Genomic DNA, 26,154 nt, shown 5'->3' on the forward strand with positions numbered 1-26,154 from the left:
TTCATCAACTTAGTTTAACATTGTTCTCTTATAGATAGAAAAAAATAGGTGACTTTTTTAAAATCATAAACTGCAGGTATTATTGTTTGGTAATAGCAGAACTGAGAATTAAACCTAATTCTTATGAAAAAGAAAACTCTCTTACAAACAAGGCCGCCACTCCCCAAATCTCATAATATGAAAAGAGAAAAAGAAAAAGAAAAATCTTTTCCAAATGAAAGAATCCTGTAATAATATAGTTCAAAAGATTTGGCTTATATTTTTCTTTAACATTCAGCAATTCATTGAAACTTTAAAAAACATTAGAAATTCTCAGTTTGTGTATCTTTTTTCCCTGTGGTATATATATATTAAAATAGAAAGGAGCTTAAAGAAAAAGAGTTTTCGAGGCAACTAATAATTTAAGTGACACAGGAAAACTGAAAGGGAGAATTGAAAGTGGGAAATTCCTCTCAAATAGAAAGAATGAAGGGCCACCCTATTTAAGTAGCATACACTCAAGGAGGAAGGACATTCACTCTGCAAAGCGTTGAAGGCTCAGCTTCAACACCTACTAGCAGAATAGGTTGCCCTGTGCCTGTTTTCATCATGACCTACCGGTGCCTCCTCCAGATGGCTCTCCTGCTGTGTTTCTCCACCACAGCTCTCTCCATGAACTACAGCTTGCTTCGATTCCAGCAAAGGAGGAGCGTTGCGGTGTGTCAGAAACTCCTGCGGCAGTTACCTTCAACTCCTCAACATTGCCTCGAGGTCAGGATGGACTTCCAGGTCCCTGAGGAGATGAAGCAAGCACAGCAGTTCCAGAAGGATGATGCCGTATCGGTCATCTATGAGATGCTCCAGCAGATCTTCAGTATTCTCACCAGAGACTTCTCCAGCACTGGCTGGTCTGAGACCATCATTGAGGACCTCCTTGTGGAACTCCATGGGCAGATGAATCATCTGGAGCCAATCCAGAAGGAAATCATGCAGAAGAAAAACTTCACTATGGGAAACATGACCCTTCTTCACCTGAAGAAATATTACTTCAACCTTGGGCAGTACCTGAAGTCCATGGAGTACAACAGCTGTGCCTGGACAGTCGTGCGAGTGCAAATACTCACGAACTTTTCTTTCCTGAAGAGGCTAACAGGGTACCTCCGTGACTGAACATCTCCCACCTGTGGCTCTGGGAATGGACAATGTGACTTTGATGTGAGACTCTTCAACGATCGGAGGCTCTTGAAGTAACTGACAATGCAATGCACTGGATTTCAATGGACAGTTAAAGACTGTAAGCTACTTTTTAAATGATTTATGTATTATTTATTTATTTAAACTTTTATATGGGAAATAAATTCTTTATGAAACAAAAGTCAACGTGGCACTTTCAATGTCAACTTGACTTATGTGACAACACATATTAAAAATTGCCAAGCACCTTGGAGACATTCATTGCAAAACAGGCCTGCAGAGTAGTAGAGTTTCTGGCCCCTGCCTTTGAGGAATTTAAAATACAAGGAAGCCATGTGGAATGTCCAAGTTATAGGCATACTCTCCATGGATCCATACAGTTTACCTGGTCTTATCTCCTTCACTTCTTTAAATGTACCAGACAGCTCATGTTGTAGGGCTCCTTGATATGATGTGGGGGTTTTTTTTCTCTTTTTTAATTACGGAGAAATGTACATCACCTTACATTTGAGAGTCTTACAAAGTAAGTCTTCTTGATGCCAATAAAATACGGGCAGATTCCATACAGTTTATAAAACTCTTACTAAAGTAAATGAAAAATTCTGACCTTCTAAATGTCCTTAGTTGCTTGTTGACTCCAAGCCTGATTTCCAACAATGTAGTCCTCGGAAAGAGCTTTCAGGAACATGAGTTAAAAATTACTTAAGACTATCACAGAGACACTAGAAATTGTTAAACATGGTAATTCTCTCAATTAAAAGTAAGTGAAAAGTAATCATGAAAAATATTATCAAGTTTACATCCATTAAAACTAGAAATGTAAAAGTATCTTAAATACTTGTTTTAATACAAAGAAAATTTAGTTTAAATAATGTTTATTAAAATGCTATTGTTAAACAAAAATATATTTTAAATACCTTATAAATATTTATTATAAAATTGTAAACGTGAAATATTTCATTTAAAATAAGTATATTAATTAAATATAAAATTATTTAAAAAATAAACTGCTGTGTTTTAAAAATATTCCTATTTTTCAGCTATTCAATACTCAACTCCCCTACTTCAAGGCCGAATCCTTGAAAGACACTCTGAAAGTTCCAGAGCATTCCAGGAGCTCACTGTTTCCTGGTCACGTGCCCAGGTGGTGGCCACACTCTGTCTCACCCCCAGGAAGTCCCCCCAAACCGTCCCATGGTTATTTTGGCCCCTGGCCACCGTTGAGTTCTCCTCTGTGGGCAACGAAGTCCCCGGGTCCCATAGCCTGTCCCATGGCCTTGGCTGTTTCTCACGTTGTCCAGAATGGCTCTAAGCGTACAGTCTCACCGATGCCACCTGCTCCTCTTCCTGCTCAAGGCCCTCCCATCTCCCATCGCCCAGAGGCTCACCCCCACCGCCGGGTTTAACTTTGTCCACACCGCGGTTTTATGGTCCCATCGCCAGTATTCTCACCGCCTCCACTGTTTTCCACTTGTCCGCGACGCCCTCTGACTTCCCAGCGCAGACATTCATAGTCTCATCGCCAAGGCAGGTTCTCCTGTGCACGCATCGCCTTCGCGCCGACCCATTCTCTATAGGCTCATCGCCGCCGCCGGGTTTCACTTTCTTTCAATGCAGTCCCAGTCTCCCATCGCCAAAGGTCTCCTCCCACCGCCGTGTTTCACTTTCTGCACAACGCCTTCCCATCGTGGCTTAGCCAAGCGTCTGTCTCCTCGCCAGTGCCAGGGTCCCCTTTGTGCGCAACGCCCTCGCATCGTCCAGCTGCCAATTGTCTCATCGCGGCCACAGTGTTTCCCACTGTGCGCGACACCCTCTCAGCGTCCCATGGACAAATGTCTCATCGCCGGTGCTGGCTTTCACTTTGTCCGCACCGCCGTCCACTCTTCTCAAAGCCCAAAGTCTCAAAGCCACCGCCGATTACCCCTTTGTGTCCAGCTCCCGCCCAAGGTCTCATCGCCTCTAGGCTCGCGGCCGCTGGTTTTCCCTTCGTGCACAACAACGCTGTCCTGTCTTCCCAACTCCAATAGTCCCGACTCCACCGTGGTCTTTCACTTTTCTTCAAAGCTGTGCCACACTCCCATCGCCCAAGGTCTCATCACCGCACCCGAGTTTACCTTGGAGCTCTGCTCTGTCCCACTTTCCCACAGCAAACAGTCTCATCGCCACCGCAGGTCCTCCTGTGCGCGCATCCCCTCCCGTCGGTCCATAAACAACTGTCTCCTCACTGATCCCCGCGCTCACTTTGTCCTCACGCTGTCAAAGGTCACATGGGCTGTACTCCCATCGCCAGTGCCGGGTATCGCCCTCCCATCGGCCCAGAGCGGACAGTGTCATCGCGGCCACCACGTTCCACTTTGTGCCCAACGCCCTCCCACAGTCCCACAGCGAATAGTCTCATAGCGACCACTGTGTTCCACTTTGTTCTGCAAACGCTCTCCCATCACCCCACAGCAAATCATCTCCTAGCCCTCGCGGGATTCGACCCATGAGCAACGCTCCAGCCGGGCCCACAGTGAATAGTCACATAGCAGCCGCGCTCCTTCTGCGCAACGCCCGCCCCCTCCCCCCATCGCAGCAGAGCCATAGTGTCATCGCTGCCTCTGTGTTTCACATGGTGCGCAACGCCCTCCCATTGTTCCACAGCCAATAGTCTCCTGGCCACCACTGGACTCCGCCTTGATTGCAACGCACGCAGCCACCACCCCACGCCCCCAAATCATAAGGGACAGCCAGTACTCTCATGGAGGCACAGCCAATAGTCTCATGGAGGCTACAACCTTTCACTTTGTCAGCAACGCCCCCCACATCCTCCTGTAACCAATTGTCTTCTGCCCGCCCTCTAGAATTCACAAGTATGAAGTCAAGAGATAACTGGAATAACAGGCAAATTTGGCCTTGGAGTACAAAATGAAGCAGGGCAAAGGCTAACAGTTTTGCCAAGAGAACACACTGGTCACAGCAGACACCCTTTGCCAACAACACAAGACAAGACTCTACACATGGACATAACCGGATGGTCAATACTGAAATCAGTTTGATTATATTCTTTGCAGTCAAAGATGGAGAAGCTCTACAGAGTCAGCAAAAACAAGACCAGAAGCAGACTGTGGCTCAGATCATGAACTCCTTATTGTCAAAGTGAAGTGAAGTGAAGTCACTCAGTCATGTCCGATTCTTTATATACAGAACGGATATACTGTAACCTACCAGGCTCCTCCATCCACGGAATTTTCCAGGCAGGAGTACTGGAATGGGTTGCCATTTCCTCCTCCAAGGGATCTTCCTGATCTGGGGATCGAACTCTGTCCCCCACATGGCAGGCAAACACTTTATCATCTGAGCCACCTGGGAAGCCCCAAATTCACCCTTAAAATGAAGAAAGTAGGGAAAAACACTAGGTCATTCTGGTATGACCTAAATCAAATCCCTTGTGATTACACAGTGGAAGTGACAAATAGATTCAAGGGATTAAATCTGATAAGACAGAGTGCCTGAAGAATGACAGATGGGAAGTTCATGACATTGTACAGCAGGCAGCGATCAAGATCATCCTCAAGAAAAAGAAATGCAAAAAGGCAAAATGGTTGTCTGAGGAGGCCTTACAAATGGCTGAGAAAAGAAGATAATTGAAAGGCAAAGGAGAAAAGGAAAGATATACCCATTGGAATGCAGAGTTCCAAAGGATAGCCAGTACAGAAAAGAAAGCCTTCATCAGCGATCAATTCAAAGAAATAGAGGAAAACAGTAGAATGGGAAACACTAGAGATCTCTTCAAGAATCTTAGTATCTCAGAGATACCAAGGGAACATTTCATGCCAAGATGGGCACAAAAAAGGACAGAAATGGTATGGACCTAAAAGAAACACAAGATATTAAGAAGAGGTGGCAAAAATACACAGAAGAACTATACAAAAAAGATCTTCATGACCCAGACAACCAGGACAGTATGATCACTCATCTAGAGCCAGACATCCTGGAATGCGAAGTCAAGTGGGCCTTAGGAAGCATCACTACAAACAAAGCTAGTGGATGTGATGGAATTCCAGTTGAGCTATTTCAAATCCTAAAAGATGATGCTGTGAAAGACCGCACTCAATATGCCAGCATATTTGGAAAACTGAGCAGTGTCCACAGGACTGGAAAAGGTCAGTTTTCATTCCAATTCCAAAGAAAGGCAAGCCAAAGCATGCTCAAACGACTGCACAATTGCACTCATCTCACATGCTAGCAAAGTAATGCTCAAAATTCTCCAAGCCAGGCTTCAATGGTATGTGAACCATGAACTTCCACATGTTCAAGCTGCATCTAGAAAAGGCAGAAGAACCAGAGTGGCCAACATTTTTGGATCATAGAAAAGCAAGAGAATTCCAGTAAAACATGTACTTCTGCTTTATTGATTACACCAAAGCTATTATTGACTGAAGATCACAACAAACTTTGGAAAATTCTTCAAGAGTTGGGAATACCAGACCACCTGACCTGTCTCCTGAGAAATCTGTATGCAGGTCAAGAAGAAACAGTTAGAACCGGACAAGGAACAACAGACTGGTTCCAAACTGGGAAAAGGAGTACAGCAAGGCTGTATATTGTCACCTGCTTATTTAACTTATATGCAGGTTACATCATGTGAAATACTGGGCTGTATGAAGCACAAGCTGGAATCAAGAATGCCAGGAGAAATATCAATAACCTCAGATATGCAGGTGATACCACCCTTATGCAGAAAGTGAAGAAGAATTAAACAGCCTCTTGATGAACCTGAGAGAGGAGAGTGAAAAAGCTGGCTTAAAACTCAACATTCAAAAAACTAAGGTCATGGCATCTCATCCCAAGAGTTCATGGAAAATAGATGGGGAACAATGGAAACAGTGACAGACTTTATTTTCTTGGGCTCCAAAATCACTACAGATGCTGAGTGCAGCCATGAAATTCAAAGACACCAGCTCCTTGGAAGAAAAGCTATGACCAAACTAGACAGCATATTAAAAAGCAAAGACATTACTTTGCCAACAAAGGTCTGTCTAATCAAAGCAATGGTTTTTCTAGTAGTCATGTGTGGATGCAAGAGTTGCATTATAAAGAAACCTGAGTGCTGAAGAATTGATTCTTTTGAACTGTGGTGTTGGACTGCCCTTTTAGAGTTCCTTGGACTGCAAGGAGATCGAATCAGTCAATCCTAAAGGAAATCAGTCCTGAATATTCATTGGAGGGACTGATGCTGAAGCCGAAATGCCAGTAATTTGGCCACCCAATGTGAAGAACTGACTCACTGGAAAAGACCCTGATGTTGGGAAAGATTGAAGGCAGGAGGAGAAGATGACAGAGGATGAGATGGTTGTATGGCATCACTGACTCGATGGACATGAGTTTGAGCAAGCTGTGGGAGTTGTTGATGGACCAAAGGAAGTCAGGGGTGCTGCAGTCCAGGGGGTTGCAAGAGGTCGGACATGACTGAACTGAAATGAATAAATGAATGGGGACACAGGCACCTTTTGTTCAGTGGCCTTTTTCATCATCAACATGTGACTCCAAATTGAATGTGGTACTTGAATTACTACACTCCCCAGTAAAGGGATGAAGGCTGGTGGCTCACAGGGGATGTTTCCAAATGCCAGGACTACACAGGGCTAGAGCACTTCCTCTCACATTCCATGGCTTGGGTTTATCCTCATGGGAATCTCATTGCAATCAAGTTGTGAAATTATTGGGTGATGAATGCATGAAAAATAAGGTCATGGTGCTGACTTTCAAAAATGCACAACATGAAAGTAGAAAGTTTTTTGGGGGCCAAAAATGAGGACTGTAGCCCTGGAGACAGCACATAAGATAGCTCTGAGAAGCTGTTCCAAAGAGGCACAGAGCTATATATGTGATTTTGGTGAAGGGAGAGTACATGTAATCCTGTACCTATTTTTTGCAGAAGTTTTCTGCTAGTGTCATGAAGGTTTCTTGGAGTCACAAGAAGCAGTCATCACCATGAAGGATTTTCGTGCTTTTCTAGATATGAGGAGACAGAAGAATTGGGTCCATAAAATGGGCTCCTGAAAACATCTAACCTTCTGAAGACTTGTTCTGCCAGTTTTCCCTGCTCACAGCATGCCTCACTTCTGCTTTCCACGCTGCGTTCCTTTCCAGGGGTGTTAAAAATCAGCAGCTGCAATAGCATATGATTTAATCCTTGTGGGTAGATGACAAGTGCCAATGGCACGTGCTAGTTTGTCCTTGACAGGGCATGAGACCACGTTTCACGTTTGCACTATTTGTCCAAATGAAGTTCTGAGTAGAGGTCGAGGGGAAGAAGTAATATTCTTGCTTGCACACACTTCGTTAAAATACAATCTGACTCAAAAGCTTTTCCTCCAAGTTCAGCTTTGGGGAAAATGAAAAGAATGCCAGTCATAGTTCACAGTATCATCGCCTGTTTGAAAGAAACATCCAAGCTGATCCCCAAAGACAATGTCTACAGGAAAATAGCCACAGTGTAGACAGGTTACTTGCTGTTTCCTTACTACCCAAAGGAGAGAAGAAAAGAATCATCAGGCAATTCCTTGCAAGTACTTGAGAATGACTGAAGAAATACTGATTAGTGAGTCTTCCATTTGGGTCCACAATCACAAGTCTCATTCTGATCTAAATATAGCAAATGGAAAGTTGAACTCAGTCTTCCTGAAAATGATCTTGAAAAAATATCACACACATGCTGTGGGCAAGGACCAAAAAAGACTAAAACAAAATTTTTGTATCAATGAAAAGTTAACAGTTAAAACTAATTGCAACTTATGAAACACTATATAAAATATGTGACAGATTATTATGCTTAGTCTATTAATTACCACTAACAGTCACTTAATTAGTTTTTCTGTCATCCTGCTGATGAGGTAGCATTTATGTTGCAGGAAGGTAAATAATACAGGATAAAATAGCAATTCAAGTAAACTTCTGCTTTTCATCCTTTTGTGTTAAAGTGGCAACACACATGTGTACACTTATTTAATATAAATTGTACAAGTGTGTGTATATATATATATATATACACACATATATTGTTCAGTTGCTAAGTTGTATCCGAGTCATTGCGACCCCACGAACTGCAGGAAGCCAGGTTTCCCCATCCTTCACCATCTCCCGGAGCTTGCTCAAACTCATGTTCATTGAGTCAGTGATGCCAAGCAAGCATCTCATCCTCTGTCATGCCCTTCTCCTGCCCTCAGTCTTTCCCAGCATCAGGGTCTTTTTCAATGAATTGTTTTCTTCACGGCAGGTGGCCAAACAATTAAAGCTTCAGCACCAGTCCTTCCAATGACTATTCAGGGTTGATTTCCTTTAGGATTGACCGAATTTATCTCCTTGCTGTCCCAGAGACTCTCAAGAGTGTTCTCCAGCACCACAGTTCGAAAGCACCAATTCTTCAGCGCTCAACCCTCTTTATGGTCCAACTCTCACATCCATACAACTACTGGAAAAACCATAGCTTTGACTATCTGGACCTCTACGGCAACGTGATGTTTCTGCTTTTTAACACACTGCTTAGGTTAGTCATAGCTTTTCTTCCCAGGAGCAAGCATTTTTTTATTTGTGGCTGCAGTCGCCATCTGTAGTGATTTTGACTCCAAGATAATAAAATCTGACACTGTTTCCACTTTTTCCCCTTCTATTGTCCATGAAGTAATGGGACTGGATGCCATGATCTTCATTTTTTGAATGTTGATACACCTATATATAAATATGTACAGATAGATAGATAGATATGGGGGGGGGGGGTCTGTTTTAGCTATGCCTCACATTGATTCTCTATAAAAGTGGTTACTTCAGACCAGGAAAAGAGATAGATGTTAAATGTCATTTACTTGATGGCTGAAGATTTCCAAATTTGAATTTTGAATTAATAGTATAATGGAAAATGTGTTCATTGAGATTGACATATTCATTCCAAAAAATCCTTCTCTCTGTTTTGTTTTCCATGCAAACAATCTAAATTATGATAACAGAATGAAATATTCTAAATGCAAAAGAGATGTTTCAAAAGTTAGAACATTTAAAAAGAATTTGAAACTACATTTCCATGTTTAATCCTGATGCTTCTCTATGTTAAAACTAATTAAATTCTATTTGCACTTACAATATAACAGATGAGGTGGCACTGGTGGTACAGAATATGCCTATAAATGCAAGAGACACAAGAGAAGTGTGTGTCTTCTCCACACCTGGCTAGAGAAGATCCTCTAGAGAAGGAAGTGACAGCCACTCCAGTATTCTTGCCTGAACTATCCTTTGGACAGAGGAGCCTGGCATGCTACAGTCTGTGGGGTCACAAAGAGTCAGACATGACATAGCGACGAAACAATAATCATGCAGAAAGCTATACAACCAGAGAAACAAAAAAGGAAAGTTTGTGTTTGATTTTAGATGTTATTCTGTTTCACATAAGAAAACATTTCACCTCTTGGAGTTTACAAGACATCACTGGAAGTGCCAATGCTGGAATGGTTCTATGTTTAGTTAAAATCTGATGATAAAAGATCTTAATTGTGTAATAAAATGAAAAAAATTATAATCCTGCTAGGAAAACATGTTAGATCTGAAATACTATCAAGAACATAAGAAAAGTACTTTACCTTATTTTTTAAATTAGTCACCATTTGTAACTCAACATGAACAAATATATCAGAGTCAAGTATGTTTCATCAAGAAAAATAATAAAACAATAGAAAAGTAATTAATTCACTTTATCGATGTGAAAAAATGGATAGGTTTAATGTAGGAAACTGATACACTGGGAAAAAAATGATATTGACATGAAAATGTCCATGGCTAAGAGTATAAAAATAGAGGAAAAATGGCAAATGCATGTAATAATGAAAATCCACTTTTTTCCTTTATTGAAAAAGATGAATATGTGGTTCTAAAAGACATATAATTCACATTATTGAATCACTATGTGAATGATAATTTATTTTGCTTCACTTCTGTATTTGTTACTTTGTGTTTAAATTGGCAGGACAACAAAATGTTCTTTGATTTCCAGTTTTCTGTCTTCTTTTCAGCTTGAGTTCAAGAAGACCAATATAGCCAATCTCTAAGCCAGTATTTGACTACAGCCCATAGATGGCAGTGTAACTCCAGTTCAAGTATCATTTGTTTAGACTGCATCACCACTAGTCAGGAAAGACTCCAAAGATGAGGACCCGGGACGCAGAGATGGAAGGTTGCCTCAGATATTTATTCTCTTGGTACTTTAGCTTGCTCCTGGCTCCAGTCCAATGCTGGATAATAGATTCCTGAAGAAAGGTCATGAAAGACTTCCAGAATCGGATGGAGAGCCTGGTGTGATGAAGTAACCCCTGCCGCTTAAACTCTCCTCTCAGACCTAACCTGGGTCAGCTGCTTTCTTGGTTAAAGCTCCTGGGGTAGCCAACAAAGCAGAGAGTCTATGTGACACTCAACACAGATTTTCCTGTTGTTTCCTTAGTTGTACATGTACCTGGATATAGTTTCAACATGCCTTGAAAAATAAAGACATGATGTTTAATGATGGCAACAGCATCATCATCGTTCAAAAAGATTTTGACTCTTAGGATGGGAACTGGCTTCAGAGCAAGTTGACAGCTAGATGAGAATACCAGACTCATTGCTATATCCTCATATGCTTCCCCTTAAAATGAGAATTGTTTAGTTCAAGTTGATTAGGGCCTCATTGACCACAGGACTCCAAAATTTTTCCAGGCATCACATTTGGAATACATGGCACTCATTTTGCAAACTGCATCCAACTTACCATCATTCTCAGTGCTTTCACAATTAACATTTTTATTTTCTTGATAAGGAGTCAATTTATTTTCATTTAACTTTTAGACATTCCCCTCTGTTTATACTTGAACATAACTTCACAAGCACCTCTATTCTTATCATGTGTCTTGTGAATCTTTACTATGTTGACTAAAAGCAACAGTCCTAATAAGAACTAGAAGTGAATAGTCACAGCGTGGAAGCTACTTTGTAAACTTTATTATTTTTTTGGCTGTGACAGCCACGTGGCTGATGAGACCTTTGTTCCCTACTGGGGATTGAACCCAGACCCACGGCAGTGAAAGTACTGAATCCTAACCACTGAATGGAGAAGGAAGTCTCAAATCAAATTTTGCAGTTTTAGTTTTTCAGTTTTTCACTCAAGTATTCAGAGAAACTCTAAATTGCTTTAACATTATATATTTGCTCTAAATAAATGACTGTTGAAGAACTGAAGGGAATATGACAAGGGTCAAGAAACATGTAAATGTCGTGTTAAAAGTAACGCATAAATCCAATACATTTGAGACCCAGGCTGATAAAGGTTAAAATAATAACTATTAACAGAATCTGCTTAAACATAAAAAAAAAAACTGTTGATTTATTTAAAACACAAACTTCACTATAACTCGCAAGAGGAAGAAAAACCTAAAATCAAATAATACTAAATACATAATACCAAAACAAGGACAACACAGAGGCAAGCCAAAAGATCAAGAAAGAATAATGAAGGAAATACTTAGAGGTAGCAATTTAGTGTAAACCAGATCTTTCTCATTAATATAATACTGATATCCTTGAGAATTAAAAAAAAAAAACATTAAATTTGAGAAAGTAGGTCAATATATATAAGAAACAAATTGAATTTATAGTTAAATATAAAGACGCTTGAACTAAATTTCAATAGTATAAAACAATGAGGAAAGAACATAACGTTATATAGCAGTGTGAACACAAACATGGTAGCACTGAAATTTTACCTAAACGCTGTGCTTGCGAGCTAAGCTGCTTCAGTCATGTCTGACTCTCTGTGACTCTATGGACCATAGGCTGCCAGGCTCTTCTGTCCATGGAGATTCTCCAGGCAAGAATACTGGAGTGGGTTGCCACGCCCTCCTCCAGGGGATCTTCCTGACCCAGGGATCAAACTGGGGTCTTCTCTGTCTCCTGCATTGGCAGGCAGGTTCTCTACCATTAGTGCCACCTGGGAAGCCCAGTACAATGCTATCAGTCTGTAAAAGCCCATATAGAAAAGTGATAAAGAGAAGATTTCAAAATATGATTTAGAAGAGGAAATTAGTGATCAACACTCTTGAGCCCTTAACCTAGATTAGCAAATATAATTGTTACAAATCTGTATAAATCATTCATGAAAATTATCATACATTAGACTTACACAGAAAATATCCATAATGCTTTTAGGGTAAAAATATGTGTATAAGTTGTGTGCTCAGATCACAATGCCTGCAATCAAAGTAATTTAAATAATAATTTAAAATAATTTTAAAGTATCATTTAGAGATCTATCATCATCCTGATAAATTATGGCAAGTCAAAATTAAAACATAAAATGAGAAATTTAGTAAGTAATGGAAATTAAATCACTATTCCTCAAATGTGCCGAAAAAAAGTTGCACACTGAGATGAATTCATATCCTGGAAACACGAATTGGAAATAGATTGGTCTCATTTATTAAAGTTAACAAAAATATTCATATAACATTAATAGAAGTAGTATAAGAAAATATCTGTCAAATGCCCACTTCTGAATCACCATGATTTGACTGTCATTCTCTAGAATAAAATTAGATTTTATAAAAACAGTGGCTAATTTTAGCTCATAACTCAAATAATCATCATCCAAGTGCTTCTCCTCAGAGCAATCACCATGCACACAGCAGACGTGCTTATCACACAGCATATTAAAAAGACTACAACAGAGAATGTTTTTTAATGTATACTAAAAAGGTTAACATTTCATAAAATTCATCATCTTGCAGTTTCACTAAGGATCTTCTTAATGAGACAGTAGTTTTTTCAAACTTCAAGCAAATTATATGTGAAAACATGACAATTACTAGGACATTGAGGTGCCAGTGCTTTGATCAGCACCAGCACTCATACCCAGCATTGTATTTGCACCACCAGTAAAAGTTGTTAATGCTGTGAAAATGACAAATAAGGTCTGGCTATCATTACAGTAACCATTTTACCTCACGAATCCCTGTAGAGTGTCCCGGGGATCTGCAGGGGCCCACAGGCTGCACTTTGAGAACTGCTGGTTTCATGAATTTCCCTGCACCTGCTCTGGTCAGAGTTGCTCTGTAGCTTTAAAATCTTCAGTAATTTCCTTGGTTCTTAAGATAAAATCTAACATCATTCAAAAGTCTATCACTGGGCCCTTTTCCATATCTCCAGGGTCATTCCCTGCCATACTCTCCATGCATCAGTACAGTCTACCGACTCTGGTCTTGTTCACTTCTTTAAAAGTTCCCAGAACCATTCCTGCTGCAGGGACCCTCTGCACACTCTGCTTTGTTTTGTACTTTTACGTTATGTTTTTTTTTTTTCCTGGGAAAGTTTGCTCTTCAGGAGATACGTAACAGATTGCTACTCACTCTTCAAGTCTCATACTTCAGATTACTTCCCTGGGGAGACTGAAGGTGGTCTGAATGAGCATCCCAGGAAAGTTATTGCCATCAGCCCCTTTTACTTGTCCTGTGGAGCCCAAGGCCCAAATGTAAATACCTAATTATCTTATAACAACATCTTTCATGGCAATGTTCTCACTCCAGTGTGAGCTCTGTAAGGTCAGGGCCTCTGCCTCTCATACTCAAGACTCCCTCCACAAGGCCAACAAGTAAGGAATTAACTGCACAACATTCTCCACGTATTTTGCATCATTAGGACTTTGGGAAAGGTCCTAAAAGAAAGAAACATGTCTTCAAATAAATTTCATGAGTAAAAAAAGATAGTTTTTTATTAAAGAAAATTATATATTCTTACATTATAAATAGAACATATAACTGCAAATACCATAAAAATAAATTAATTACTATAAATAAATGAATTACATTCACATAAAAACATGCTATTGCATAAGATTCAGCCACAGGGTATCAGATATAGTTCCTCTAATTCTAAAAGCAATTGGATATCGATATTCCCAATGTTAGTGCCGATACCAAACGTCACTCAAACTAATTCATAGCAAAGACAGAAATCACAGTTCTGGAAATGACTGAACAATGAAGAGACTGAGGTTGGACACAAGTCACGGAGAATCAGCTTCCTTCTTACTTCCTGAGTTTTCTTAGGAGCTTGTTAACACAGAGAAATTGGCTCGTGATTTCCACTCTGACGATTTCCCAGGCACAGGCGCTGTATTCCTTCTCTCGCAGGTAGACATGGATGCCCTGGAAGTACCTCTTCATGGCCAGCATGGGGCCCGTCCTTCCCAGAGCAGAGTCTTCCTCTCCCATCACCTGCCCCAGGCAGGTGCCCAGGTCATCCAGCTGCTGATGGAGTCCAGTGCGGAGCTGCTCCAGGAGGGTGGTGTCCCAGGCAGCAGATGTGGAAGAGGTTGAAGCTATGCTGGAGCATCTCGTGGAGCACAGAGAAGGCCTGGGCCTCCTGGAGCTGGCCGCCACTCACCTGCTCCTGAGGGAAGCTGAAGTCTATCCTGTACCCCAGGCAGGAAAGAGAGAGATTGCCCTTATTTGATCTACATGTGTGAAAGTCTCCTGCTTTTCTAAGTAAGGCTCTGAGGCAGGTCATGGACTCAGAGGAGGAGATGGGGTTAGAGGGGAGTATCAGTTGTCATCATTGAGGGAATGAAGAACCATTGGTCAGTTCCACAAGGAAGCGTTCTGGTTGAGATGAGCGATTGCGAACTTGGTTTCACCTTCATTTCATCGAAGGATTGCCTCTTAAATATTAAATCCCTAAATGTTCATATCCTAAATTTTCCCAGATCTGTGTACTACCTGATTTGGGGCTTCACAGTCACAAGAGCCTGGAAAGCTGATATGAGTTTCCACTCTTCTGTATCCTTACAGTTGAAGGAAAATGTATTCATTAAAAAAGTAGATGTTCTAATTCAATGGAATGCTTACATGTCAGTAACTTTGAACTAATGATATATTAATAGTTATTGGATCTCTCTTCCTGATGCTAAGATCAACTTTTAAGGAAACTTTTTTAGATTTCCTTTTTAAATCTTCTTTTGCCTGCCTCTCCATATTCCTCTTGAAAGAGTTCATCAGATGTGAAAAATACCTGAGCTTAACATGTATGGACCTCAGCTTATTCTCTGTGGCAGAACTTTTAATATGTCAAGCTTGGTTTTATTTACTCTCTATAATTGAGAAAATTACTAAACATTTATTAAGTACCAAAAATTTGCTGAGTTTGTTACAGAGTCCAAGTTGTTCTGCATGGTGCAAGGTAAATCAATTAATCCAAAACGAGGTATGGGGATCAGGAAGGGACTATATTTGGGACTGGCTGACTGAGGAAGATGGAAGGTTAATGCCTCAAAATAATCATTTTGTCTGGACCTGGATGTTGGATTCTATTATGGATGAGAGATTGGGGGGAGGTGAGGAAACAAAGTAAAAGGACCTTTTAATTCCTGTAAATATCTCCCAGAATGTTTAGTAAGCCTCAGGTAGGGGCATGTGTTAATTGAACTTCCTTACAATCGTTTCATGGGTATGAGAAATGGAATATCTCATGTCATGTCAGCAAACAAAGATGTCACACCTATCTGTGATTCTGCCCTTCCCAAATGTGAACTTCTGGGCCACCTGGTAAGTAGCCAAGTAGGCCGCCTGTGCCATTGCCACACACAGAGTCACAGTCCTTCACAGGTGAGCGGTGTCAGGTTATCTCCCTGAGGCAGGCCACTAGGGCTGTTTCAGTTCAGTTCGGTTCAGTTCAGTCACTCAGTCATGTCCGACTCTGTGACCCCATGGACCATAGCATGCCAGGCCTCCCTGTCCATCACCAACTCCCGGAGTTTACCCAAACTCATGTCATTTGAGTCGGTGATGCCTTCCAACCATCTCATCCTCTGTCGTCCCCTTCTCCTCTTGCCCTCAATCTCTCCCAGCATCAGGGTCTTTTCAAATGAGTCAGCTCTTCGCATCAGGTGGCCAAATTATTGGAGTTTCAGCTTCAACATCATTCCTTCCAATGAACACTTAGGACCGATCTCCTTTTAGGATGGATCTCCTTGCAGTCCAAGGGACTCTCAAGAGTCTTCTCCAATAACACAAAGAGTTAAAGTCATAGAAGCAGATCCAGTGTAAATTCAAAATTAACCCTTCCCGGTTACAAGCTCAGACTATACCAAATGATTCATTTCACTTCAGTTCAGTTCAGTTGCTCAGTCATGTCCGACTCTTTGCAACCCCATGGACTGCAGCACCCCAGGCCTCCCTGTCCATCACCAACTCCCGGAGTTTATTCAGACTCATGTCCATTGAGTCAGGGATGCCATCCAGCCATCTCATCCTCTGTCACCCCCTTCTCCTCCCACTTTCAATCTTTCCCAGCATCAGGGTCTTTTCCAATGAGTCAGTTCTTTGCATCAGGTGGCCAAAGTATTGGAGTTTCAGCTTAGGCATCAGTCCTTTCAATGAATAATCAGGACTGATTTCCTTTAGGATGGACTGGTTGGTTCTCCTTGCTGTCCCAGGGACTCTCAAGAGTCTTCTCCAATACCACAGCTCAAAAAAATCAATTCTTCGGTGCTCAATTTCTTTATAGTCCAACTCTCATTTCACACATGACTACTAGAGAAACCATTGCTTTGACTAGACAGAACTTGGTTGGCAAATTAATGTCTTTGCTTTTAATATGCTGTCTAAGTTGGTCATAACTTTCCTTCCAAGGAGCAAATGTCTTTGAATTTCATGGCTGTAGTCACCAACTGCACTGATTTTGGAGCCCCCCAAAATAAAGTCTGTCACTGTTTCCCCATCTATTTGCCATGAAGTGATGGGACCGAATGCCATGGTCTTAGTTTTCTGAATGTTGAGTTTTATGCCAACGTTTTCACTGTCCTCTTTCAGATGATCAATCCTCCAAAATTCACTTTCAAGAAAATAAAGTGTAACCACCGCTGCCTCCAAGTGTTCAGGTGTTTAGAATGTGTCTTCGCTGCTTTTCGGTAGTGTAACGCGAGTCAGAGAAAAAGAGAGCAAGTTGGGCAGTCATGCAGGAAAAGGGAAATTTACTAGAGGGAAAAGAGAGGGTGACTGGCCCTTTTGGAGAACCAGCTTCCTCCCTTTCTGGCAGGATCCTACTTATACCCCAGCAATGAAAAATTTTCTGAAGGGATGGTTAATTTTTTATCTGTAGTTGAGTCCTGTGGTCATGTAGCCAGAGGTCTAGAATCTGGTGGTCTTGTAGCTTTGAGGAGATAGGCACCAGTGAGAAAAAAGAATGCCATTTGGGCAATTTGGTCAGTCTCACAGATCACTGTGATTTTATTGTCTGTTTGCAAGGTTGACATAATGAGCCATCTCATCAATGAGACCCCATGTGCGCCCTATCAGGCAGCCTTTCTGTATTAGTCCAGGTAATTGTCCTTGCTATGTCTAAGCAACCCGCTTTTCTTTGCCACTTTTATATAACATTCATATTGTTACCTCTTCTTTGTCATTTGTATTTCACTTTGTAAAAGCTGTCCTAATGCTTCTGCAGTTTTTTATATTTCAATTTTGAGGTTTGTTGCAAAAATAAAGAGAAAATGTAAGTGAAAAGAAGAAGAAATATATTTCTTCTGTGATTTTTCAAGATATCAAAACTTTCCACTCTCATTGTACATTCCTAGAAAGTCAAAGTAAGCAGTGAGTGAAAAAGTAATGCACAAAGGTAAAAGGAAAGTAAACAATGTAATTGAAAACAACTATAGTGACATCTTCTCTGTTTAAATGACAAAATGTCCCCTAACTACAAAAATGGGGATGAAGAGCTCTACAGAGTGACAGATTTCAGACCACCCCATGTGAGACTGCTTAGCCGCAGACAGAGCCAGAGGAGAGTAGCAGGCTCTTAGGCAGACTGTTACCTAAGAGGCTAGTTATCAGCTTTGCTAAATCCCAGTATCTATTTATTTATTTTAATTTGTCTCTTTACATTTCCCACTCTTATGGATGTTATCTGATTCTGAGGATATAGACCTATTAACTCACCATGAAAGAGACTGGGTTATAGATTGGACTGTCATTTTATTCATGTGTGAGGTCAGCTGTTACCTGGAAGTTACTAGGTATAAGTGATTTGGACAGGACGTCATGTTCACATAGGAGATGAGATTAGATGTAATAATGTTGATCAGTGAGCTGCGAATTAAAGGAAGGGAAGCAGATCATCTCAGGGAAATTTGATCCAGTTCCCATAGCTGGACGTGGGAATTTTCCCCCTCGTGGGAACGGCTAACAGATACTGAATGCTTATATACTTTGTCCAGGCATAGTCAGAAGCATGCTACATCATTCAAGCTTCACAACAATCCAGGGAAACAAATATGATTATCATTTCCACACAAGAGGAAAACCAGGGTGCTGAAGGTCACATAGCCAGTGCAGGATGGAGCTGGGACATCAACCTAGGCAATCTTGCCCCCGTGTCCACTGTCTCAAGCACTGGACTGAGCTGTCTGCTCTAACAAAGTGCTTCCTATCTTAGAGGAATTTAGTAAGCTCTTCCTCTCCAATTCCTATTCTTCTTTGTCACAAAAGTGTCATTTGTTCATTCCAGGAACATTACAATCATTACACTACAATTGAAGAGGACACAGTTCCTATTGCACTTGCTAACTTCCAGTCCTATATTTCAAGTGGTGTTTTATTGAGATCTACAGAGGAGCCTGGCAGACTATGGTCCATAGTTTCAAAAAGAGTTGGACACAGCTGAAGCAACTTGGCAACAACTGAACTTTCAGAGTCCCTGTTTCCATCTGAGAAAATATTTTGAGAAGTTATCCAGAAAGTTAAAAAACCCATTTAAATTTACTCTTACTATCTTTGTTTTCAGAAGATTATCATTTTTGGGAAGAGTCTTCAAATACGGGGTCTTCCCTGGTAGCTCAGATGGTAAAGTGTCTGCCTGCAATGAGGGAGACCTGGGTTCAATCCCTGGGTTGAGAAGATCCCCTGGAGAAGGAAATGGCAACCCACTCCAGTACTCTTGCCTGGAAAATTCCATGGACAGAGGATCCTTGTAGGCTATAGTCCGTGGGGGTCACAAAGAGTCGGAGGACAGGCACCTTCCTGGATACTCCACATGTGCCATTACTGTGTTTATGGAGCTTACAATCAATCAGGGCAATCAAATGTTACATAATTAGATGGATTAGTTAATTACAAGGTACATAGGGTAGCTAAAGGAGACTGCTTAAGGTTAATGAGGAATAACATGGAGGCTGAATAGTACAGTGGTCAAGTACCACTTGTGCAGTTAATCCTGACTGTTAGCAAGTTAAGTAATCTCTCTGAGTTTTCAGTTTCCTTATTTGCAAACATGTCAGTAACTATGGTAATGATCTCATAGGGAAGTTGTGAAAGTTAATGTAATGTTTACTAAAAACACTTTGCTGAGAGGATACATGTAAAATTTTCTGTCATTAACATTATTAAAAATTATCTGTACCTTACAGAATTGGTAAAGACAGGTCATTACAAGGGTTGAATGTAATTGCAACCTCAGTATCCCTGAGTGTATGGTAGGTGATCACTTCCCAGTGAAATATTTAAGGGGATGAGATTATCTGGACTATCACACAATGACTGAGGCAAAGTTTCCTGTGAAATATTGTAGTGGTAGAGGAGAAAGAGAAGTAAACAAAGGCAAAATTGAATTTTTTAGGACTACCAGCACCTAAAAAATTGCCTTGCAGATTATAGTTGCAACATAATTCATTTTTAACAAATAATATCAGTGATATTGTTCCCTATAATGTCTCCAGTGAGATTAAGGCCTACTCAGGTGATATCATAAAGGTACATACACAACTGAATTTCTTTTTAAGAAGGGAGAAAAGGGTAAATAAGGAAAAGCTGAGAAAAATCAAAAGCTTCTTTTATAAACTCTTTTTATGCTGAATATCTCTTAGTGACCTGGAAAAGCCACCATATATATATTGTATGACTACTTCTGCCTTCTCTGAATTTCACCAGACTCTTCTCCCCAGGAACAACTAAGGAGGTGTAAGAAGCAGGCTATACACCTTTGTAGCTATCAACCACAGCAGCACACATGACTTGATGTCCCCACCCCAGGCACTCATGGCAAAAATGAGCATTTATAATTCATTTCATTACAAAGGTTAGAAAAAGAAAGGAAAGGGGGAAATGTGGAAAAACCCAAAAAAGGAAAGCTTCTCTGCTCACTCTTTAATAGCCGCCCATCACCCCAAGTCCTCAGAACGTGCCTACACCTCCCTCCAGGCAGCCCTGCAGAGCCCCCAGCGTCCCCGTGGACCTCCCCGTGTCTCTGCTGCTGGCCCTGGGGATGCTCTGCTCCAGCCCCGCGTGCTCTCTGAGCTCTGAGCTGCCTGCAAGCCGCGGCAATCTGGAAAGCTTCACACGCTGGAGTTAGGTGGAGAGAGTGTCCACCGTGTCCCGTCTGAGGGACAGGACTGACCAGATCTCCTCAGACCCTGGAGGACGGGCCAGGCTGAGGAGACAGAAGCCACAGCTGCTGTGCACGGGTTGCTCCAGCTGACCTCCCAGCTCTTCAGCACCTCGGGCTCCTCTGCAGGTCAGGACGAGAGCCTCCTGGACAGATTCCTCGTGGGACTTGATCAGCAGCTGGAGGAGCTGGACTGAGGGAGGGAAGGTTGACGGAACAGTCACCTCGAGGGAGTGAGAACTCCAGATTGGCTGTGAAGAGTTACTTCCAGCGAATCAGTGTGTATCTCAAAGAAAAAGAATACAGCCGCTGTGCCTGGGAGGTTGTCAGCGTGGAAATCAGAAGGAGCTTGCTCTTGGCCAACAAGCTCATCGGAAAACTCAGGAAATGAAAAAGATGTTGAATCTGAAACCAGTTCATCTGGTCAACTAAATGGCTATTTTCTAAGTAAGATTCAAAGCCTTTAACTATTTCTGTGTCGAAAAATATGTGATAGCTAACATATGGGATTATTTAAATGTATATTAAATGTTATGTTACAATAATTGTTTAAAACTGTTTAGAATCCATTTTCCATATCTTAAAAAGTTGTAATATTTATTTATTTAAATTATTTGAAATATTTCAGCTGGTCATAGCATTTAAATCTTTATCATTCATAAGGTAGTTGTTTTCTATTATACTTTGTAGAAGACTGCTATTTGTTTTTAAGTAGTGGAAATAAAAGTAATTTTAAAAAAGCAGACTGTCTTGCACACACCTTTGAATAAAATCTAACCCAAAGACTGATCCTGCAAGATAAACTTACACTGAAGTCACCTGAATAAAGACAGAACAGGGTTACCCACCCTGGGCCATAGAAGGAACAAGGGACAATTTGAGCAGGGACTGGATGTGATTCTTGAGACATAGATTAGAGGATGGAGGGAGATAAGTGAAGAAAAGCCCAGGTCATGGACACAGTTGCCCGTTTGGGGCCTATAGGAACTGGGGTGCCTTCAAGGATTAGTGGGGAACCACATACATCATGGGAGGTCAATCTGCACATGTGGAATCTAGGATCCTGGAGTAGGATGAGGAAGGGAGAGCAAGTTTTCTACACTTGGCCACTCCTGAGAAAAGAGTCTTCCTAAAAACTCTTCCAACGGAGGCAAGAAGAACAAGGCAGGCTGCGGATTGCAGAGACACCTCAGAGATGTGAGAACCAGCAGCTGCCATGATAAATGTGACTCAAAAGAAGTAAAGAGGGTTTCTTATGCTTATTTATATATATTAAACACACACATCATTGCTAAACTTTTAAATAATTCACACAAAGGAATGCCTACCCTTGACATCTAGGAGGATGCACCCTAATCCTATACTGTAAAAAATTTAATGGGTATCCTTCTAGACATTTTCATATGTAGTTGATAAACCTACACATATGGACATACTAACGTATATCACATAAATATAAATTTTTCATATACTCCAGTTTCTCATTTATTTATATTTACTTGCAAATAGATCTTTAAGATTTTTCTTCATTAGTACATAAAAATAGATTGCCTAGTTATAAACTGCTGCATTATGTCTTAACTGCAAAACTAAGATAATCATAAAATCTTATCTTGAAAGTGTGGTAAGATGAATTGCTTTAATTTGTAGCACATGCTCAGAATGGTACTAGACACTTCCCAAGTGCTCCTTATGTTAACTCTTCTAATTTAAGCTGGTTAGAAGATTATTTCCTGACGTTCTGGGTCTGTGGTCAGGAAGATGAGGCAGTTCCCAGAGAGCTGTTCAGAGACAGATTCCTGCAGCTCACCCACTGCACAGCAAGAGGAGAAATAGCCATTCACGGTGATGACGAGGCCAAGCCTGTTGCAACAACACCCAGAGTTTAGATGGAAACATTCCTACCTGGCACACAGCCCAGCTGCCTACAAGGACTCACCCCCACCCTCACTGGATTCTTGGTTCTCCCTGGAGTTTAGGAGCTCAGAGTTTCAGCCAGGAAGACACAGGCGTCTGGGAGACAGTCAGGAGGATGCCCTGCGCTGTGCACTCAACCCAGCCAGGAGGCCAGGCCAGAGGGGATTCCCAGCCTGGATCCTGAAATCCCGTTTGGCAGCTTGCATTTAGTTTTCCTTTCACTTCTTGCATCAGCTTCGTTGCTATTTTTGCCTTCTGGGGTTCATTACACAATCTCTGATGATGTAACAAAACTCAAGTCACTGGTCAGCTAAGTGTGTAGATGGCTTTGCTTTGGGCTGGTTCACCTTAAAGAAGATTCGGAAACTGCCTCAGAGACAGGAAACTCACCCAGAACTCACACAGTGAGATGTGCCCTCACCTCAGCTGGGTGGAGCAGGGGCCTGATGAGGCTTGTTCAGCAGCTGCAGCCAATGTGTTGTCCTTTTAACTGTTTTCCCAACCTTAGGTTGGCCTGACTCAATGCACCCTTGATACTGATTCTGAGAATTCAGAGTCCAGCTCAGAGAACAACCTGGAATCAGACGGCAAAAGTAAATGCAGGCTTGATGCAGACGGGCATGTTCTGAAAGGGCCAGTCTGAGTTAGCAGCAGCAGCGGGTCCCGGCAGCAAACACTGAAAACAAGGCATGGGCTGCTCCTGCCTGTTCCTGGGCCATCGACCCTCTGATGGGAGCGTTCTGAGAGTGACAGGGGTGCAGAGTGTAGGATGCTCTGGTTGGGTACGTCCTAGAGGAGTTAGGAGAGTTAGCCAAGGCCCCGACCTAACTACCTAGTTCCAGCTGCATCTGAAGTGAGCAGGAGACACACGGGGCGATGAGTATTGTCCACGGCCTGTGAATGATGTCCTCAGTGTGAGTAAAGGGAGAAGAGAGGAGGCTGCAACGAGGGGCACTTAGATCTCTGCACATTGTCCGTCTCCACACCCGGTGGGAGGCTGAGGAGGGGCGCTGGCCCACAGCTGTCAGCTGTGAGAACAGGGCAACCCGGGCCCGGGCAGAGTCAGCCTCAGGTCCTGCGAGAGGGCGAGAGCCAGGCCGCAGCTGGAAACTGGGAAGACACGCTCTTCCCTCAATCTGGAGACGGACTTCCCATCGTGGTCCTCAATCTTCACAGGAGCTCTCTAGGTTGCTGAGCAAAATGTCTCCAGTCTAGTTTGGGCTATCTTTAAATTTATATAAGTAGTATACATTTTCTTCTGAGGTGAGTATCTTTCAATCACTGCTATATTTGTGTATTTAGTTGTGGTTCTTACTTTTTATTGTTATTACTAACCCTATGATCAGGATAGATAAAGTATTTATGCAATTTTAACTGGTATTTGGGCTGCAACTAGTTTGGCACTCTTATGAATATTGCTGATCTGAATTTTCTTTACTTCTATACTGATGCATATTTATATGATTCTTTCCCTGGGTAACTGCTAAGAGTGGACTTACCGGGTCACGTTGTTGTTCAATCGCTCACTCATGTCCGATACTTTGTGACGCTAATGGACTGCAACAAGACTTCCCAGTCCTTCACCTTCCCAGAGCGTGCTGAAACTCATGTCCATTGAATCAGAGATGTCATCCAACCATCATCTCCTCTGTCGTCCCACTCTCCTTCTGCCTTCAGTCCTTCCCAGCATCAGGGTCTTTTCTGAGTCAGCTCATTAGAGGATTGCAGTTTCAGTTTCTGCATCAGTCCTTCTAATGAAGTTCTGGGTTGATTTTTCTTTAGGATTGACTGGTTTGAACTCCCTGCAGTTCAAGGGACTCTCCAGAGTCTTCTCCATCACCACAGTTCAAAAGCATCAATTCTTCAGTGTTCAGCCTTCTTTACCATCCAGTTCTTACATCCGTATATGACTGGGTCATAGACCATAGGCTATGCATATTTTCAGCTTTGCTAGATAATGTTTTTGAAAGTAGTTGTGCAAATATACACAACAAACAGGAGTTGCTCCATATGGTCATCACATTGCTATTTTCAGACCTTATTTTCTTATTTGCAGGCAATGTATTTGTTTATCTAAAAATTTGAAAAATCAACTGAACTTTTACATAGTGTTTGCAAAGCTGATCAGAGAAAAAGACCAAATTTAGTTATTCTCGTAAGGGTGTGTGTATGAAAATGCAAGGAAAACTTAGTTCATTAAAAATTAGCAAATGTCATAAAAAGATTTCATTCATACTCACAACAATAAGAAAGCATAAATATATTGGAATGAACCTCAGAAAGAATGTGCAAGATGCATAATTAAGCCAGCACCAATAATTTATTGATAGTTTGAAAATAGTCCAAGAAAATGGCAATATTTGTTTTACTTTATGACATGGTGAGGACATGTTTGCTAAGTAAATGTTTGTTTACTAAATGACTATGTTTATCAGGAGGAGGTGGCCTTGACAGTCTCCTATTGCATACTCTGATTTCCCTTCTCACTGAGACTTACTACCTCATCACACGCTTACATGTCCCTGCTCACTTACAAAGACAGAAGTTGCTTAACCTCATTAATGATCAAGATTTAAAACATCCTGTCTCAATGTTAGAGAAAGAAACTGTTATTTTTTCTGGCCATCTAATTTGAGTCAAAAGTGCAATTATAGACTTGTACTTAGAGGTCACAGGTAAAGAGAAATTGTCCTGTCAAAGATATTTTTTTAAAAAAACGATATCTACACTTTATTCACATGTCCTTATTCCTGTACCCACCCTTCCAGCCCCGCTGGTTGCAGGAATTTCATCTTTATTTCTTTATGACTGTGAGACTTGTGACATCTTATTAAATAATTCCACAACCAGGGATTCAAGCAGGATCCTGCAGTGAAAAGATGGAGTCCCAATCAGTGAAACTCAAGGGAATTCCCATATCACCTCAGTTTTTACCCAAAATTGTTTTTCTGTCCAGGGATGTCATTTAGAATGGCACATTATGTTTAATTTCTGTGTTTCCTTAGGCACCTCCAGGCTATGACAATTTCTCAGTAGTAGACTTTTTATCTTCTTATCAGTGGTATCATTTTGAAATGTCAATTTCCAATTTTTATTGCTATTGTAAAAATATGTGATTGAGTTTAATATTGATTTTTTTCAGTGACACTTTAAAATTTATTTTAAAATTTCAATAGTTTCTATGTCCTTTTGTATTTTGTATGTACAGAATTACGTCATCTTTAGATTAAAAAAAAAAAACCATTATCTGAGATAGTCAGCAAGGGATTTGAACAGGCCCCTCACAAAGAAAATATCCAAATTGTCAATAAACATGGAAATGTGCTGAACCTTATTAATGACTAAGCAATATGAATTAAAAGTCGAATAAGATATCACTACAATTCACTAGAAGGGCTAAAACTAAGAAGACTGGCAATACCAGGTGTTGAAAAGAAAGTAATGCAACTGACATCCCATACTCTTGATAGAATATAAATGGGTGTAAACTTTCAAAATATGTTTGTCATTGTCTACTAAATCTGAACGTATGCACATTCTATTACCCAGTTACTTCATCCTAGGCCATATACCCAACAGAAGGCTATACAAAAGTGCACCAGAGGATACAAACAAGGATTTTCATAGCAACATTAA

General features: G+C 41.2%; 1 protein-coding gene and 1 pseudogene across 1 annotated transcript; both read left to right on the plus strand.

Moving 5' to 3' along the window:
- The first annotated feature begins 441 nt into the window (after positions 1 to 441).
- On the plus strand, positions 442 to 1,178 carry LOC133048668 (interferon beta-2). The gene has a single exon (XM_061132449.1). The coding sequence runs from the start codon at positions 589 to 591 to the stop codon at positions 1,147 to 1,149; it is 561 nt and encodes a 186-aa protein (XP_060988432.1). The 5' UTR covers positions 442 to 588; the 3' UTR covers positions 1,150 to 1,178.
- Positions 1,179 to 14,550: 13,372 nt separating this feature from the next.
- On the plus strand, positions 14,551 to 20,992 carry LOC133048751 (interferon alpha-3-like; annotated as a pseudogene).
- Positions 20,993 to 26,154: the final 5,162 nt, after the last annotated feature.

Source organism: Dama dama, chromosome 29 (assembly GCF_033118175.1).
Source record: "Dama dama isolate Ldn47 chromosome 29, ASM3311817v1, whole genome shotgun sequence".
Classification (NCBI taxonomy): domain Eukaryota; kingdom Metazoa; phylum Chordata; class Mammalia; order Artiodactyla; family Cervidae; genus Dama; species Dama dama.